The 14457-nt window shown below is 38.5% G+C and overlaps 1 protein-coding gene across 7 annotated transcripts in view; it reads right to left on the bottom strand.

Annotated features, from left to right (window-relative positions):
• Nucleotides 1-243: 243 nt before the first annotated feature.
• The window catches only part of CHLSN (cholesin), a 123572-nt gene continuing 109358 nt past the window's right edge, over nucleotides 244-14457 (bottom strand). For all 7 annotated transcript variants that reach the window (XM_077786883.2, XM_085592230.1, XM_077786882.2 and 4 more), the window contains 2 exons: nucleotides 4856-4937; nucleotides 244-596 (listed from right to left, as the gene is read on the bottom strand). In XM_077786883.2, the coding sequence (XP_077643009.1) occupies nucleotides 414-596; nucleotides 4856-4937 (265 nt within the window). In that variant the 3' untranslated portion in view covers nucleotides 244-413. The remainder of the gene's footprint in view (nucleotides 597-4855; nucleotides 4938-14457) is intronic.

The raw sequence follows: 14457 nt of genomic DNA, 5'->3' as shown, positions 1-14457 counted from the left end.
TGAAAGTGAGAGATTACAGCTGGCTGAGCACTCACTGTACTGTACACTCATTTTAAAAGCTGCCATTGTAAAAGACCTTCCAGGCTTTATGTTGGTTCCTTTGCTCTCCTTATTAAGAGCTGCAAAGTTCCTCATATTTAACAGTAATTAGAGGGAGAGATGGAAAAAAAATTAATGAGAGGGAGAGAGGGAGAGAGGTTTATTCTTGCAAAGAGGTGCAATAAGATTAATAGCAAGACGATGGGCTATACATGCTATTTTTATTTCATCACCTCAAAACACAAGAAATATTTTCAATGGGAAAGAATTACGAGTATAAAATTTAGTATTATCTTTACAAATCCTTTACAGCCTCTGTGTGGGACATCCTCTCCTTCCCTCCACCAGACAACAATTATGACACAGAAATACTCTCAGGACAGCAGTTGTAGAACTTGTCTGATGCGCTCACACTTCCCCAGCAGGTCTGGGTCTTCTCCATCAGAACCATCAAATTCCTTCATAAAAGCTTCAGCTTTCTGCACAGTTTTGTCTCGTGCATTGCCCTGAAGCCCTTGCAGATAATCCAGTAAAATGGGGAAATACTTGTCTGGAACCTTGGAAGGAAAAACAAAAGGAAGGAAAAACAGGTTTATTTTCTCCCCTCTCAATACATATTCACAATCACGTCACAGCATCACCTGAAAGACAATTAGAAGAATTGCACAGGTTTTGGTGTTTGCCAAGGTCCAACTTCAAGTGGAAATCCAAGTGGAAATGTTTCCTGCCAAAGTTCAAGCTGCCAGGAGGGATGGATGGGCCCTGGTGAGAGGACTGTCATGTGCTCAGATGGGCAAAGCATCTGAGAGGAAATGCTCAGCAGATGTGGAAACGCTGATCAGCAAATGCAAACACTGCCTGACAGGGAGCCCAAGGCTCTGAGCGTTGGTGGAAGAAAAAACCAAAACACATTAGCCAAACCTTCCTTTTGGCAGCACACATGTAAATCTTACTAAATTCAGTGAGAATTGCATACATATGTCTGAGAGAAGGATTTTGCTGGAATTCCCCTCACCCTTGCCCAAAAATTGTTTGCTAAGATGAGATACCACCCACCACTGCACACTTTGACAGAATGCTTATACAAAGGACTAGAATTTAATTTGAAAGACAAACTCAAATTCAGACATATGGAAATAATTTTTAAATCATGCTGAGTAAAACTGATAGGCTCTACCAACATGTCTAACATTAAAAGCACTTTAGTCATCTACAATTGCATTATCCACACTTCACCCCCTTCCTAATTAACTAGTCAGAGATTAAGTTTTAGCTTATCTGGTACAACATACAATTTAAATGATCATATTAATCTTGACAATAATTTAGCAAGGACTTTGGAATGATTTATTCAGCATTTCATACTGAAGTACTTTCATAAGCAGTATGTGAACAGACCTACGCTGATCTTAAATTCATGTTGTGTATCTGTGGAACAGGTTTCAGCCAATAACAGGATATTTTTTGCTGTGAATCATGAGATGTTAAAATGATCTCACCCTGCAAATATGTTTCTCCATGTTTAACTTTACACATATAACTTGACATGAGTTAAGTTAAACACATACGTAAGTATTTAAAGGATTCGAGACTAATTATTCGAGGGCGGTTTCGATTCTGCAGAGTATCAACATTTCAGAGAAGACAGCTTCAACAGACACTTAATTTACAACTTATTTCTCCATGGACATTTGGCAGCTGAACTTTGATCACTAAAACTTCTATCACTCCAAAAGAAGAGGAAGAAAGAATATTCCAATGCTGCCTTCATCAGTCAGGGGTATTACAAAGTAATAAATCAAAACTTAAGTCTGCGTTCAGCCTTGTAACTTGTACACTATGGAAAACCTTCTAATTCTTCACACAGACACTCTTGCATTAAAGAAACAATGCAGTTACGAAAAAAATATTAATTTTACAGTGACTAACACTGAAATGGATGACATATGAAGCGTTGCTATACTATACAAATCAAATATCTATATTTTTGGAAGTTTTCACTCACAGTAAGTTGGCACTAGTAACAGACGAACCCATTTAGACACAAACAATTCCAGTGTGACAGTGTTCTTTTAACAGAGATACTTAGTACTGATCTTCTAAAGTCAGCAACATTTCCACGTTTCAAATCTTGGACAAATTATCTCTGTAATTTACAACTCTTTTCTCAGAGCTCATGACACAGACATACCTGTGGAAGCACAGTTATTATTATATCGTTTAAGCAAATTGCTTGAAGGGACAATTGATAACCTGCTCTAAATTTAGAAATCCTAAGTGTGCAGACTTAACATGAGGCTGCCTGAAGCCTAAAAACCATTTAGCCCTAAGGGTGTTCAAGTGTTGAAGAAGTCTGGGTTTTTTCCTTTAACACAGCACAGCTCTGAGGTTTATTCCATCAGGAGCTCACAGCCCAGCACCCTGTGGGCAAGGTAAGATCATATTTCCTCCTGACTTACACAGACACTAGAGACATAGCAAGGACTGGAACCCACAAAGTTAATGAAATCCAAATTTTAATTAATCAAATACAGTAGTACAAAAGCAGTAATTTCAGGGGTCTTGGTGAGCTTTTCCAAGGAAGAACACAATCCTTCTTCCAAGGTCAGCTCAAGGCTGGTTTGAAATTGGAGATCAAGATCTCCCAGCATGGCTCTGGAAGTCAAAGCCAGACTTATGGGATTTTGTTATTCTTTTGTTAAACTGTTTTGACTTTGTTCTTGTTTCTTTTTCTCTCTCACACACCAATCTTGCCTCTGTCCTAACCTCCTAATATACACTGGAGCTGATTAATATGGTAATAATCCCAAGTGAAATAATTCCTGTCTTTGGGAAAAGGAGGGAAACACTAGGAAAGAGTACCAGGAAAAGAACAGTTCTCACTTTTAAATTATCCTCTGCAACTCTGTATTTTCAGACCTGGAGACCTGCAGAGACCCACGTATTTTGCAATGCAAACACACACTGAGAGAAGCTCAGCTCATTGATGCCAGGCTGCATTTTGGATCGCCTTCCAAGGAAGCTTCAGCCACCCCACCACGCCCTGAAGTCCAGAAGCTAGACTGATCTAGTAACTTCCTAAAAATGCTGTGCCAGTTGATAAAGGCCAACAAATAGCCTAGTGTTTATTTAATCCTGGGTGCTGGAGAAGTATGCACACCATAGGCACACAGGCCTGGCTTGGAAGCTGTCAGCCAGCCACCAGATGGATTTTAAAGGAGCTTAAAAAACCATTTATCTAGCAAACAATTTTAAAACCTCAACTTATTTCTTACAGGAAACTCAATTCAGGCCTTTGCATGGCTCTTCAGTAGGCATCCAAGTGACACCATGAGATCAAAGATAGGAAGGAAAGAAACTTATGTCTCCTTTTGTACGTTAGTCATGCTTGGATTACCAACACATTTCATTCTGTAATGGACAGGAAGTTGAATCTGGGTATAAAAAAATATTCAAAAGAAGCTGGGTGTGCCCTCCCTATGGTCCTGATGAAGAAAGAGACTTCATTATATGTTTAATTGTAAGCACTTGAGCAGCTCTACAAACTTCACTAAATCTGGATGCAGATGTTAATCATTCTCTGAAGCTCATATTCAATGCTTCTCTGATTATTAAACTACAAAATATGTGAATTTAAATAAATCAGAGCACTTCCATCAGAATTTTAAGAAAAAGTAAGTTTCATTTCAGTGTTGAGAAACAAGGAGTTAAACTGTGTTTTGAGATATAAACCAAATGCTACTTACAGTTCATTGTGTCCCTGTATATTTCAACATAAAACCAAAGTAAACAGGTAAAAAAAGTAAAAACATCCTTCTGCCTGCTAAACAACTTCTAGGTAGCTTTGAAGAGCATGCACTGATTTTGAAAGGTTGATAAAGATTTTAAAGAGAGAAACTTAAAAAACAGAAGACACAGCAAACAACCCAATACCCAAAATCAAATTTGTATTCTGCAACCCATCTTTTTAAAGTATTTACACCATGTGAACATTTTTGCCTTCGTGAAACTCTGTTGTTAATTATCTGGCTGTCTAAAAAGGTAACACCCAATGTCAGGTGATTGGCTTAAGAGCTGCTGACTAATTTGGGTCAGGACAATTGGTATGAGTAAATGTTCAAGTGCACACAAAAAAATCAGGAAAACTTAACTGAATGTCAACAAAATGAGCCAATAAGTGAGGCACTGCGCAAATGGGCAGAGGTTTGTTCTACTGCACAACAAAATGAATGACCCGACACCCTCATTTGATACCACGATGGTCAGATACTTATTGGTAATTCAATGTATGTTGTTTTTTAAGTTATGAAATTAACAGATTTCAGTATGGATTCAAGCCTTGCTTCTGGTTATACTTTATGCTTTTCACAATCAACATCAGGTTTCACTTATATTTAAATGAGAGCTATTTTAACATCTTGGCAATATGGTTGCACATCTTCCATGGAGCCCAGAGATATCTGAAACAATATGAGAACTGTGGTTTGCAGTATTGGGTTCCACATTAGGAAATTAAAATTAAGGATATGACTCAAATTCTCATAAAACTCCATATTTAAATAAATCATGAATCTGCTTTCTTTATGCTTGCTATACATCAAGTATAAAAATCTAGCATGCACAAGGTAATGATCACCAACAAAATAAAAATATCAATGACAAGCAATTAAAATGCTTCAGCATCTTTGTTAAAACAAACTAATTTGTAAGTTATTAAAAATTATTATACAAATGCATGGTTTAATAAAGAATAGCTATAACTAATGTATAATACTGTATCATATTTGTTTTGAGAAAAAGCAGCATGAATACAAACCTTCTCTTTATCATACATGTGCAGGAGAAGCCACGTCTGTCTTGTCTTTTGAAACTTCCATTCTTCTGGGTTTTTAGACCAGCTGTAGAAAATTATGGGGGAAAAAAATGGCTTAAATGGAGTACTGTGATACCAAAACATTCTTAATTTAGAAAATATTCCCTACAAGGCTTCCCTACTTTGTATGCACGACACGGAGTGTCATGGCACTGTGGGACAGATACTGGCACACATTTTGCACAGGGCCAGCTGGCTGCAAAAAATTATAGGAGATATTATAGCCAAGAAAGTTATAATTTTTCTTTCGAAAGCACTGATTCCTTGAAGTTAAATATCAAACCCTACCTCCCAGCTTTGGCCAGTCCTTTATGACAGGTCATTCCCCTCATTTGACCAGGACAACAAGAATCAAACTTGGGTTTCAGAAAGTTGCTGTTTGACAATTAACTGAAATTTATATGGAATTAAGCAGCCTCTGAAGGACTGGAAGGAGAGACTTGTGCTACAATGGTCACCTCAGCAATGGCTGCAGTCCATCACAGATGTCTGCTCTAAACAGACAAAATTCTTCCTCCAGGAGCAAATGTTTTAAGGCTTGGGCTTGTCTAAATGCGTGACTTAAATATTTATATTTATAAGCTAGAAAAATAGGGGTTTTATGTCTCTCTCTCTCATGAAGAATACTCAATATAGTTAAAAGTGAGAGGCTAAACAAATGATTAACATCTGCAAATATTCACTGGCTGTTTGGCAAACACATTTTCAATATACAGAATTTTAGCGGGGTTAAAATAGCACATTCATGTGCATCTTGAACATGTTTTTAAAGCTGGTATATTCTGGTTTAGATGAAGGCATTTATTTCTATTAAAAAATGAGCAAACCAGTGAATGTATCTATAAAATGAAGACTACTTTTTAAAATAATGTGCTTGAAAATTAGTATTGTAACACGTACAAAATCTGACAGTACACTAAAGTATCGTTTGAAAAATAAAAATAAGGAGAAAACCCAGAAACTTTCATATTTATTTGATTTTTCTCTAAAGAAAAGTAAGTCTCCAGAGGGTAGCATGCAAGATGCCGTTAATGTTCCAGCTTGTTTTACCCAGCAATAGAGAGCACAGAAATCAATTGAAAAGCCAGCTGGGTATGAGAATTAGTATTGTTTAAACACTGTCAAGTCTAATAAAGCATAAGAGTCCTCATCTTTGGTGAATGCTGCACCAGCAAATATATTGTTCAGTCAATTCAATGAAAGAGAAAAAAAATGAGACCACAAATTAGTATAGAAAGGTTTCATGGAAACCTCTGAAGAAAACCTAAAGAAAGAAATTACTGTCTTGATGTTCAAATTCGGAATAAAGAAAAACAATCATAGCTCATTTGGGTTATCATCAGCTAAATTATTAAAATAACTTATAACCAAAATATAAGGTAAAAATCAGACAATTAACAGTAAATCAGGAAGGACAGACAAAAGCAATAACCACAATATATACTTTACATGCTCAAGTTAAATCTACAGATGAGCTGATTTAGAGGCTTCTTTTGGAATAATAATATAGTAGCCAAATAAGTAGGCAGAAGTTTGCAAACCAGATATGCACAAAGGCAGGAGGCCAAAAAGCTGACTGATACAAATTCTAGAATTGAAAAAAAAAACTATTATTATGGTGAAACCATCCCTTCTCCCATCACAACCAGCCTAGAACCCAAAACAAACTCGTAAAACAAAAATCACACAACCCTTGGTGTCACTTGTCTTTGCATCAACAACAAGTGACACCACCTGAATGTGAGGAGCCAACAGAGAATGAAGTAGAAATGGCTTTTCTTGTGGGTGCAGTTTGTGGGGCCAGTCTGTACCCACTGATTCTCTTTGCCAAGCAGAGAACAAGAGAAACTGGAACTTCTGCAGGAAGTCCTTCAAAACAAACAAAATAAAGCAATGACAGTGCTTTTTTTAGCCTATCCTTTTATGAGGCTCACCCTCAAGAAGAAGAAGGCAAGTTTAGAATTCTTTTCTACGTAAATAAAGCCTGGAAACACTTCACATTACAGTCTTTGCAAGGTGATAAGAACAAGCTGAGTGACAGATCTGTGACTGCATCCCAGGAAAACAGTCCTGCTAATGAAAACCTTGAACATATGTTTGTATTTCTCTGAACTATTCTATGTATTTCAACATTTGTGATGATACCCATTGGTTGGACACACCATGGAGTACTCTGAATCTTCTGCTCTGCTAGTTTTATGTTTCTATCAGAATATCACCTGAGTGCTATTGGCACTGAAACTTAAAAAATACAGCCTGATTTCACTTAATCTCCTATAGAACTATAGGATGTAAAAATATCTTTATTACCTAGTTTATAAACAATTGAGACCAACAAATGAGTGCACTACAAGGTTAATTGCCCTTATTAACCTATTACCAAAACCATATGCTCTCTTCTACATGTTAAGGTGACTCATTGTACTCCTGCATCCAAGACTCCATATGGACTTGCACTGCTGTGAATTCTTTTGTAGAAACAAAAGTTGTCTTACTGAAAGTTTCAACTCTATATACACACAATAATTCATATAAACAACAAATACTTTAACATCATCAACTGCAGAAAGTATATTTATGTCCATTATAGCACCAGAGCCTCACAAGCCATTTCTTTTATTTTGTGATCTGTCCTATTAGAATTAAACACTACATTATTGCAAAAAATTAAAAATCGTATTTTCCTTAATAGCTATAGGTGTACTCCTATTTGTCCAAAGTTTTTAACTGTTACTCCCTCCATGGCTGTATCAACAATGCCCATTTCTTCCCCTTCAGGAAAATGGTCTTTTGACCTGAATTCCTATCAAACTGTGGGCAAAACACTACTGATAATGGGTGCACAATATTTAATGCAGATAACATGACAGCTGCTCCCCAACACTTATTAAAATAAAACTTCTCCACTGATTCCTGTGATTATGACAGCTTTTTCCTACTCCTGTGACAGCTTTAAAATCTATGGAAAAGAATCACTCCACGACAAAGAGAGAGAAGTATATCCTGTTATCAGGATGACATCATTAGTACGTTTTTAGAAATGCTCAACTTCTAAACTTGAAAGCTTCAACCCTTACAACACAAGAGAGGTTTCATTTTGCTGTTTACATACAGATAAGCTTCCTTGACATACTGCAGCAGGAGAAAAGGCTTTTCCTTCAAGTGATCAAATATACAGAGCAAAACCAAACACATTACAGTTAAACCCCCTCTTTTTATAGATAGTTGCAACCTCTTTCACAGTTTGAATTCATTTGGTAGCTTCTGGAATGATCTGTGTCAGGACTTGGTACAAACTGTGGAATTGAAAGAAAAATATACATGTGTAAAATATGTATTTTTCCAGTGTGCCTCAGGCTAATTTTCAATATATTGTACAAACACTAATTGCCTTCTTTACACAGCTAATGTTTGACTCTTTCTCATGAGCTCCAGCTCATTGAAAAAACACATTGGTTGACTTTAGTTAAAGAGAACTTAAATGTTTGTGCATACAATCTTCCTAAATGACTTTGAAATTGAAAGACAGAGTAAACAAATCAAATAAATCAAGCAGCTTAGGAAATTTTACATGTGGGCTTGTGTTTTTTAGAAGGAGAGTCTCAAAAGCTGCCCAAGATTCTCACTGGTCTATCTCATAAATGACTTCTAGTGTGTCTACAATCATCTCCCATAAATCTACTCCCAAAACAGGGGAATTCAGGCAGTGGAAGGAGGCAAACAAAAGGCAACTGGGAGCGTGCAGGGCAGAGCCCTTGCTGGGATGCCCTGGAGAAGGAGATGGGGAAAGGAAAGCAGGCAAATGGTTCCAGAAACACAGAATGAGAAAAACATTACTGTTACAAATTGGATTCAGGAAGTCAACACAATGCATCTGCTGAGACTACTGGCCAGGACAAAACTCTGCAGAGCTGTCACAACTGGCAAATAATCACCGACTGCAGAAAAGCTCAGTGCTGAGAATCAACCATTTTATTGATTCAACTTGAAAAAAAATTATTGCGTGGGAGACAAGGCTCAAGAAACCAGAAAGACAGACAGGGATGTGACTGCTGACACCTTCCAGAGCACATGAGAGCACTGCTGTGTGCCAGATGCAAGGACACCTCACCTGCATCACTGCTCCAGATGAGTGCCCTTGGCAGTGCAGCCCACCCTGCTTACACCTTTCAGCCTCTGATCTATCCAAGGAAAAGCAGATTGTCACCAAATTTGGATTTCTCCAGCATATAGCACAGGTTTAGCATCAGGGAATTAACTTGAAAGTTTTCTCCAGCCCTGAGGAGCAGCTCAGAGCACAGCCTCCTGCAGCTCTCCTGTGATTTATCCCATGTCTGACATTCCCAAGCTTCCCTCAAAGAAGGGACAGAGCCATGGGTCTGGCCCATTGCACCAAAGTCAAAGCTCCACTGAAAAGATCTATGGAAAACATTAAAAGCAGCATTCTACAACACTACACAGAAATGGTCACATTCTTCCCACCTCATTCATCTGGGTATTTTTTTGTTTTGAGACAATTATTCACCACTTCCCAAGGAAGGCTGAACAGGAGTTATGGTACACGATTCAGGCTTGCAGGAATCAAGTTAGACCCTTTACTCCCCAAACTCTCTGCAAACAGCATCATTCCTGAGCTCACCACCCTACCCATAAAATGTGGATAACAGGTGTTTCCTCAATAAAGAACAACCATACTCCAAAAAATTCCCTTAAAGATATTTAAAGCCTTGCTGAAACGCTTGGCACTCAAGGGATGTGCTGGAATATTTCACAGTGCAGTGCATACAACAGCAGCCTCTTTAAAACCCCATGCACTGGGGTTTAAAGCAACTCACTGCCCTTATTAGGCCCAAATTTGGAAACTCTGAACGCTGCTATCGGGTCAGTCCAGAGGTGAGCCCAATGCACATCTGGCCAGCAGGTGAGCAGGGAATGCTGCACCTCAAAGGGGCTCCCTGGAACCCCTGGAAGCAGCACGGAGGGAGCAAAAACTTGGCATAAGCTCACTCTTGTGGGAGAAGAGCCATTTTATGGATGGAGGTTTTTTATGGATATATAAAAAATATATGGATGTGGATGGAAATGTAACATATGCCCTTATAGAGCGTATAGTGAGGTAGGAATAATAATTTTTTCTCCAGTTACAACACGTACAATTATTTAAAGGGAAATGTAAAAGTGTTGATTTTTATTGGGGGTATTCAAGAGTTTCTTCTATTTCTCTCAGGGGTATTTAAAATGGATTTACTTACACAAAGATGTTTTTTGAATGTCTGGTGTTGCACACAAAACTGCATGCCCAGAAAGCTGCCTCATGGTGAACTTCATTGCTCAATCCAATATAAGAAGAAACCTCAGTTCAAGTGAGTGTGGTGCTGACTGTCCTCATTTGGAAAGAACAGCCAAAATTTAAATTCTAAATATATTTTCTGAGACTGGACTGGAATGGCTGTAGTTAAAATCCTGGAAGCACAGACCTGTGGTAAGACACAATATTAGGCATAAGAGATAACTATAGCTTTTAACTGTGTTTTTCTCTTGTTATGGATGAGTCTGTTTATGTCCCAACTCCAATCCCTGAAGAAAGTTAATATATTTATGCTGATATTATCAAATCCAGTTTGGAATCTAACTAAATTATGACTCAGATAAAGGTTTTTCTTATTTTCCTGGAAGAAAGAAAAGACACTAATGGAGCTCATTTGCCAAAAGAAAACTTTCTAAAATTGTCAACAGATTTTAGAATCAGTGCCACATTTTTGGTTGAAAATCCTGGCACCATTTTTAATCCGCGGTTTAAAAACATTTTTTAATATATTCTTCCATCTGGTTTAGACACAGCATAATGACTATAGACTTGTGAAAAGGCAAGAGGAGGAAGCTTTATTTAAATTTAGGAACCATACACGCAGGAAAAAATAAATGTGCTTTTAAATGTCTCATTTTTGTCCTGATGTCCAGTATTAGGAGACTGCAATTGATTGTATCTGTATAGCAAACAGGTCACAGGATTTTCTTAGAAAGTATTTATAAAGTGAAAGGAAGGGGTCTTTGTGCCATAAAGCCAAGTTTGATGAGATCTACATAAAATATTTATCACAGCTTATCTTTTATTGTATGTACTTTTATCACCTGCCATTATTTGTGAGGTTTAATATTATGTTTGCATCCTGCAGCTTCAGCCAAGCTAGAAATCCTCTTCCTCCCCCACCACAGGCTCTGCTCAAACACAACATGAGACGTTCCCTTGAAGAGCTTCAAGTATAAACAGATGAGACAAATGACTGGTGGGAAGAAAAACTGACCCAGAAAATTGAAACAATGCCTCAAAACCATGCAGCAGGTCGTGAGGAGAGCTCCTGTCTCTTACATCTGGTGCCACACACGTGGGGTGCCTCACTGTGATTCAGCTTCTCACAGGCACCAACCCACCTGCAAATGCCAACAGCATTCAACCTTCACCATTTCTTTAAAATTTATTTTCCTGATACAGTTATTTAGTTGCTGGTATCTGTATTAGCCCACCTGCAGCAAAGCTGTATTTTTATTTGAAATATATATATATATAGCAGTAATAACATGCTGAGAACTTGCTGTTGTTTTCAGTAATAACTAAAAGGTCAGGCTTGAAAGCCCACAGCTACTATTACTGTATTTCAAAGCTAAATATGCTTTTTATTTTACATACATTCATAAAAAGAACACAAAGCAGGAGTTGAATTATCACAATAGAAGAATAAAAAATAGAATTTGAGCCCTTCACAGCCAATCTGTTCTACTCCTGCAAGGAATATACAACCAAGTGCTATCCCAAAGTCCCATCTCCTCTCCAGATGTCCATCTTTTCTTGCACTTAATTCTGGTCACAGTGATGCCTGAACCAGAAATAAGGGAAAGGGAAAATGAAAACAACTGTTATGGCTCCCTCCCATGAAGAACATCCTGGGGGGTACGAGGAGATAAAGTGGGCCCCACAGTCTGTATGAAAATCATGTAAGGAGCCAGCTGCACATAAAATCCTTTCCAAAAGTTGGCACAAGTCCATTTATATAAATGCTTTCTGAAGATCAGATGAGCGATATGCTACCAGACCCAGAAAAAACAAATACGGTCAATTGTCTTCTCCCTTACTGTTACACCAAAAAATGTCCAACTGTGGTACAGAACACTCCTGCAAAGGCACAGATTCAAGCTGAGGAGCTCATTTTCATTGCTTTTTAAATTTTAAATCAGCTTCTAAAGCTTTAAAAGTTCAAACAAACAACAAAACAAAACAAAAAAGTATGTCATCAAAAAAAACCCCAAACAAAACAAAACAACACAAAAAAACACCCAAACTTTTGTGTTTTATTAATAAAACACAAGAAATATATGAAAGCATCATAGTTTTCCATATAGGGATGCCTAAAAATAATGCTAGGAGAGAAACAAACTTGATGTGAAACTTTATCAGTGAAAATTTCTAAGGAGAGATGAAGAAATGGCCACTTGGAGGAGGATTTGGATACTGAAGACTTGTGGCTGATTGGTTTTGCTTTGAACCAGGCAGGATACCCAAGAACCAATTTAGTGCTCATTCCACTGAGCTGAACGTTTGTGTTCCTCAGTTCTGCACGGGCTGTTTTGGGAAGCCCTGAGGCTGCAAAGTGATGCTGGCACCCTGGGAAGGTTCCTAATCCAGCTGGGCCACTGATCAGCAGCACTGCTGAAAATGGGCTGCCCTTCTCTACCCAGATGTCTTCAATTTGTCAGGTTGGGCGGTTTTGTGTGGTTTTTTTCTCTGCAAAAGCCTAAGGGATTTCCACAGCCGAGGGATTTCTGCAGTTCCAGAGTCCAGAGCAGCATTTCACTGGAACAAGGAAAAGCAACGCTCTCGTTCTGCTGAGGAGGTGCCAGAGCTGACCTGCAGCATCCAGAACCAGGCGTATCCTCCCTTTCTGCCTCAGCATCCAGCAGCTCCAGCCCCAGTGCAGGGAGCCCAGCTGGCCTCTCCTCCCCACGAGATTCAAATCCTCCTCCTGCACCTTTCCCAATGGGGTTTTCCCAGGTCTTTGAGGAACAGGAGCTGCTCAGAGGGTGAACCATGCTCTGAGTGAACCTGAGGGGTGGAACCCAGCCCAGCAGGCTGGGGGATGGCCAGGCAGGATGGGTGAACAGACACCACCAGGGTCCTCTCCTTGCCCGGCAGCCCTGACAAAGATCTGGCCTCAAATCAATCCCATCCCTTGTGTATCCAGGGACTTCCTCATGCATCCTCCAGGAAAAGGGAAATTCTCCCTTCAAATGGAAGCTGAACCTTGAGCCTGTGCTGCAGGACTGGCCCCGTAACTGTTCCACAGGGCTGGCTTGGTCTGATGGCAATGTCCTGCAGGCATAGAACTGTCAGACTGTCAAATATTGGATTGTCACATTCCTTCTGAGCCCCTTCACTTAAATGAGTTCTCTCAGGACAGTATTGAAGAACTGCTGTTATTAATTTGGATACCAGCCCTTGATGCACTGTTGCAGAAATTACACTTGCAGGGTTTTTTTGTTCTAAATGAAATCCAAGTGTTTTTATTGCTGGCTAGTTAGGCAAAGCTCATTTTTGCTACAGGAAAATGTAACCCTCTTCAAATAACCCATCCCACAAGTGGCTCTTACAGTGCATCTGAGAAGTACCACATTTGGAGTTATTCTGGACCAACAAGAATATATATAGAAACTTAAAAAAAAATAACAAAACAAAAAGACATGTCAGCCATCCTTGTCATTTTTAACATCCCAGCCTGGACATCCCACAGCTGCATTCATCAGGAAGTATGGCAGAGGTGGATGGAATGCTGCAGACTCCATGGTATCTGAATCTCCCAAGCTGTAACCTTACAGAATGATTTACTCTTCTTTTTACAGAGGAGCTCTACATAGGGACAATATCAATATCAAGATCAATCTAAAACTGTTCAGCAGTTCACAGCCCACTCACATTTTTTAGATGTAGCTGAGATATTCAGCTATCTCTCACTGCATAATAAAATCTGCTGTCACACCAAGGTGTTTAGGGCAGTGTAAGATTCCCCTCCTTCTAATACCCTGTGACATGTGTTGCACTACTAATATTTTAAGTCATATATGTTTAAAGAAATTGATATGTCAATTACTGCTTAGTGCAGATGGCTCTCACTCCAATCCAATTTCATTCATAGAAAAGTAATTATTGATACATTTTTAGGCATCATTGTATTAATAAATGTGTGATGGAGGAGACAAATTTTATTAAGGATCTAGTTTTATTATTTCAAAAATACTTCTTGTTATTCTAACTCTGGTTAGGAAACTTTGACAGCTCCCTGGAGCTAATTGATTAATAATCATTGCCAATTGCATTTTAAATTTTAATTTTGGCTTTGGCTGACTAGTCTAAATGATTCCCTAGAGCTACGAAACTCCTCACCACTATGACAAATATTTGGGCACTGGATGAATAGTTTGAATGTGTTTGAGGAAGTGAATAATGGTGTTAATTCTCCCAGATCTGAATTTTATGACAGAGAGAAAACATAAAA

This window comes from Lonchura striata, chromosome 14 (genome assembly GCF_050655825.1).
Source record: "Lonchura striata isolate lonStrDom1 chromosome 14, ASM5065582v1, whole genome shotgun sequence".
In the NCBI taxonomy this organism is placed as follows: Eukaryota; Metazoa; Chordata; class Aves; order Passeriformes; family Estrildidae; genus Lonchura; species Lonchura striata.
Note: the sequence above shows the minus strand (reverse complement) of the source record. Positions and strands in the feature narration are given on the sequence as shown.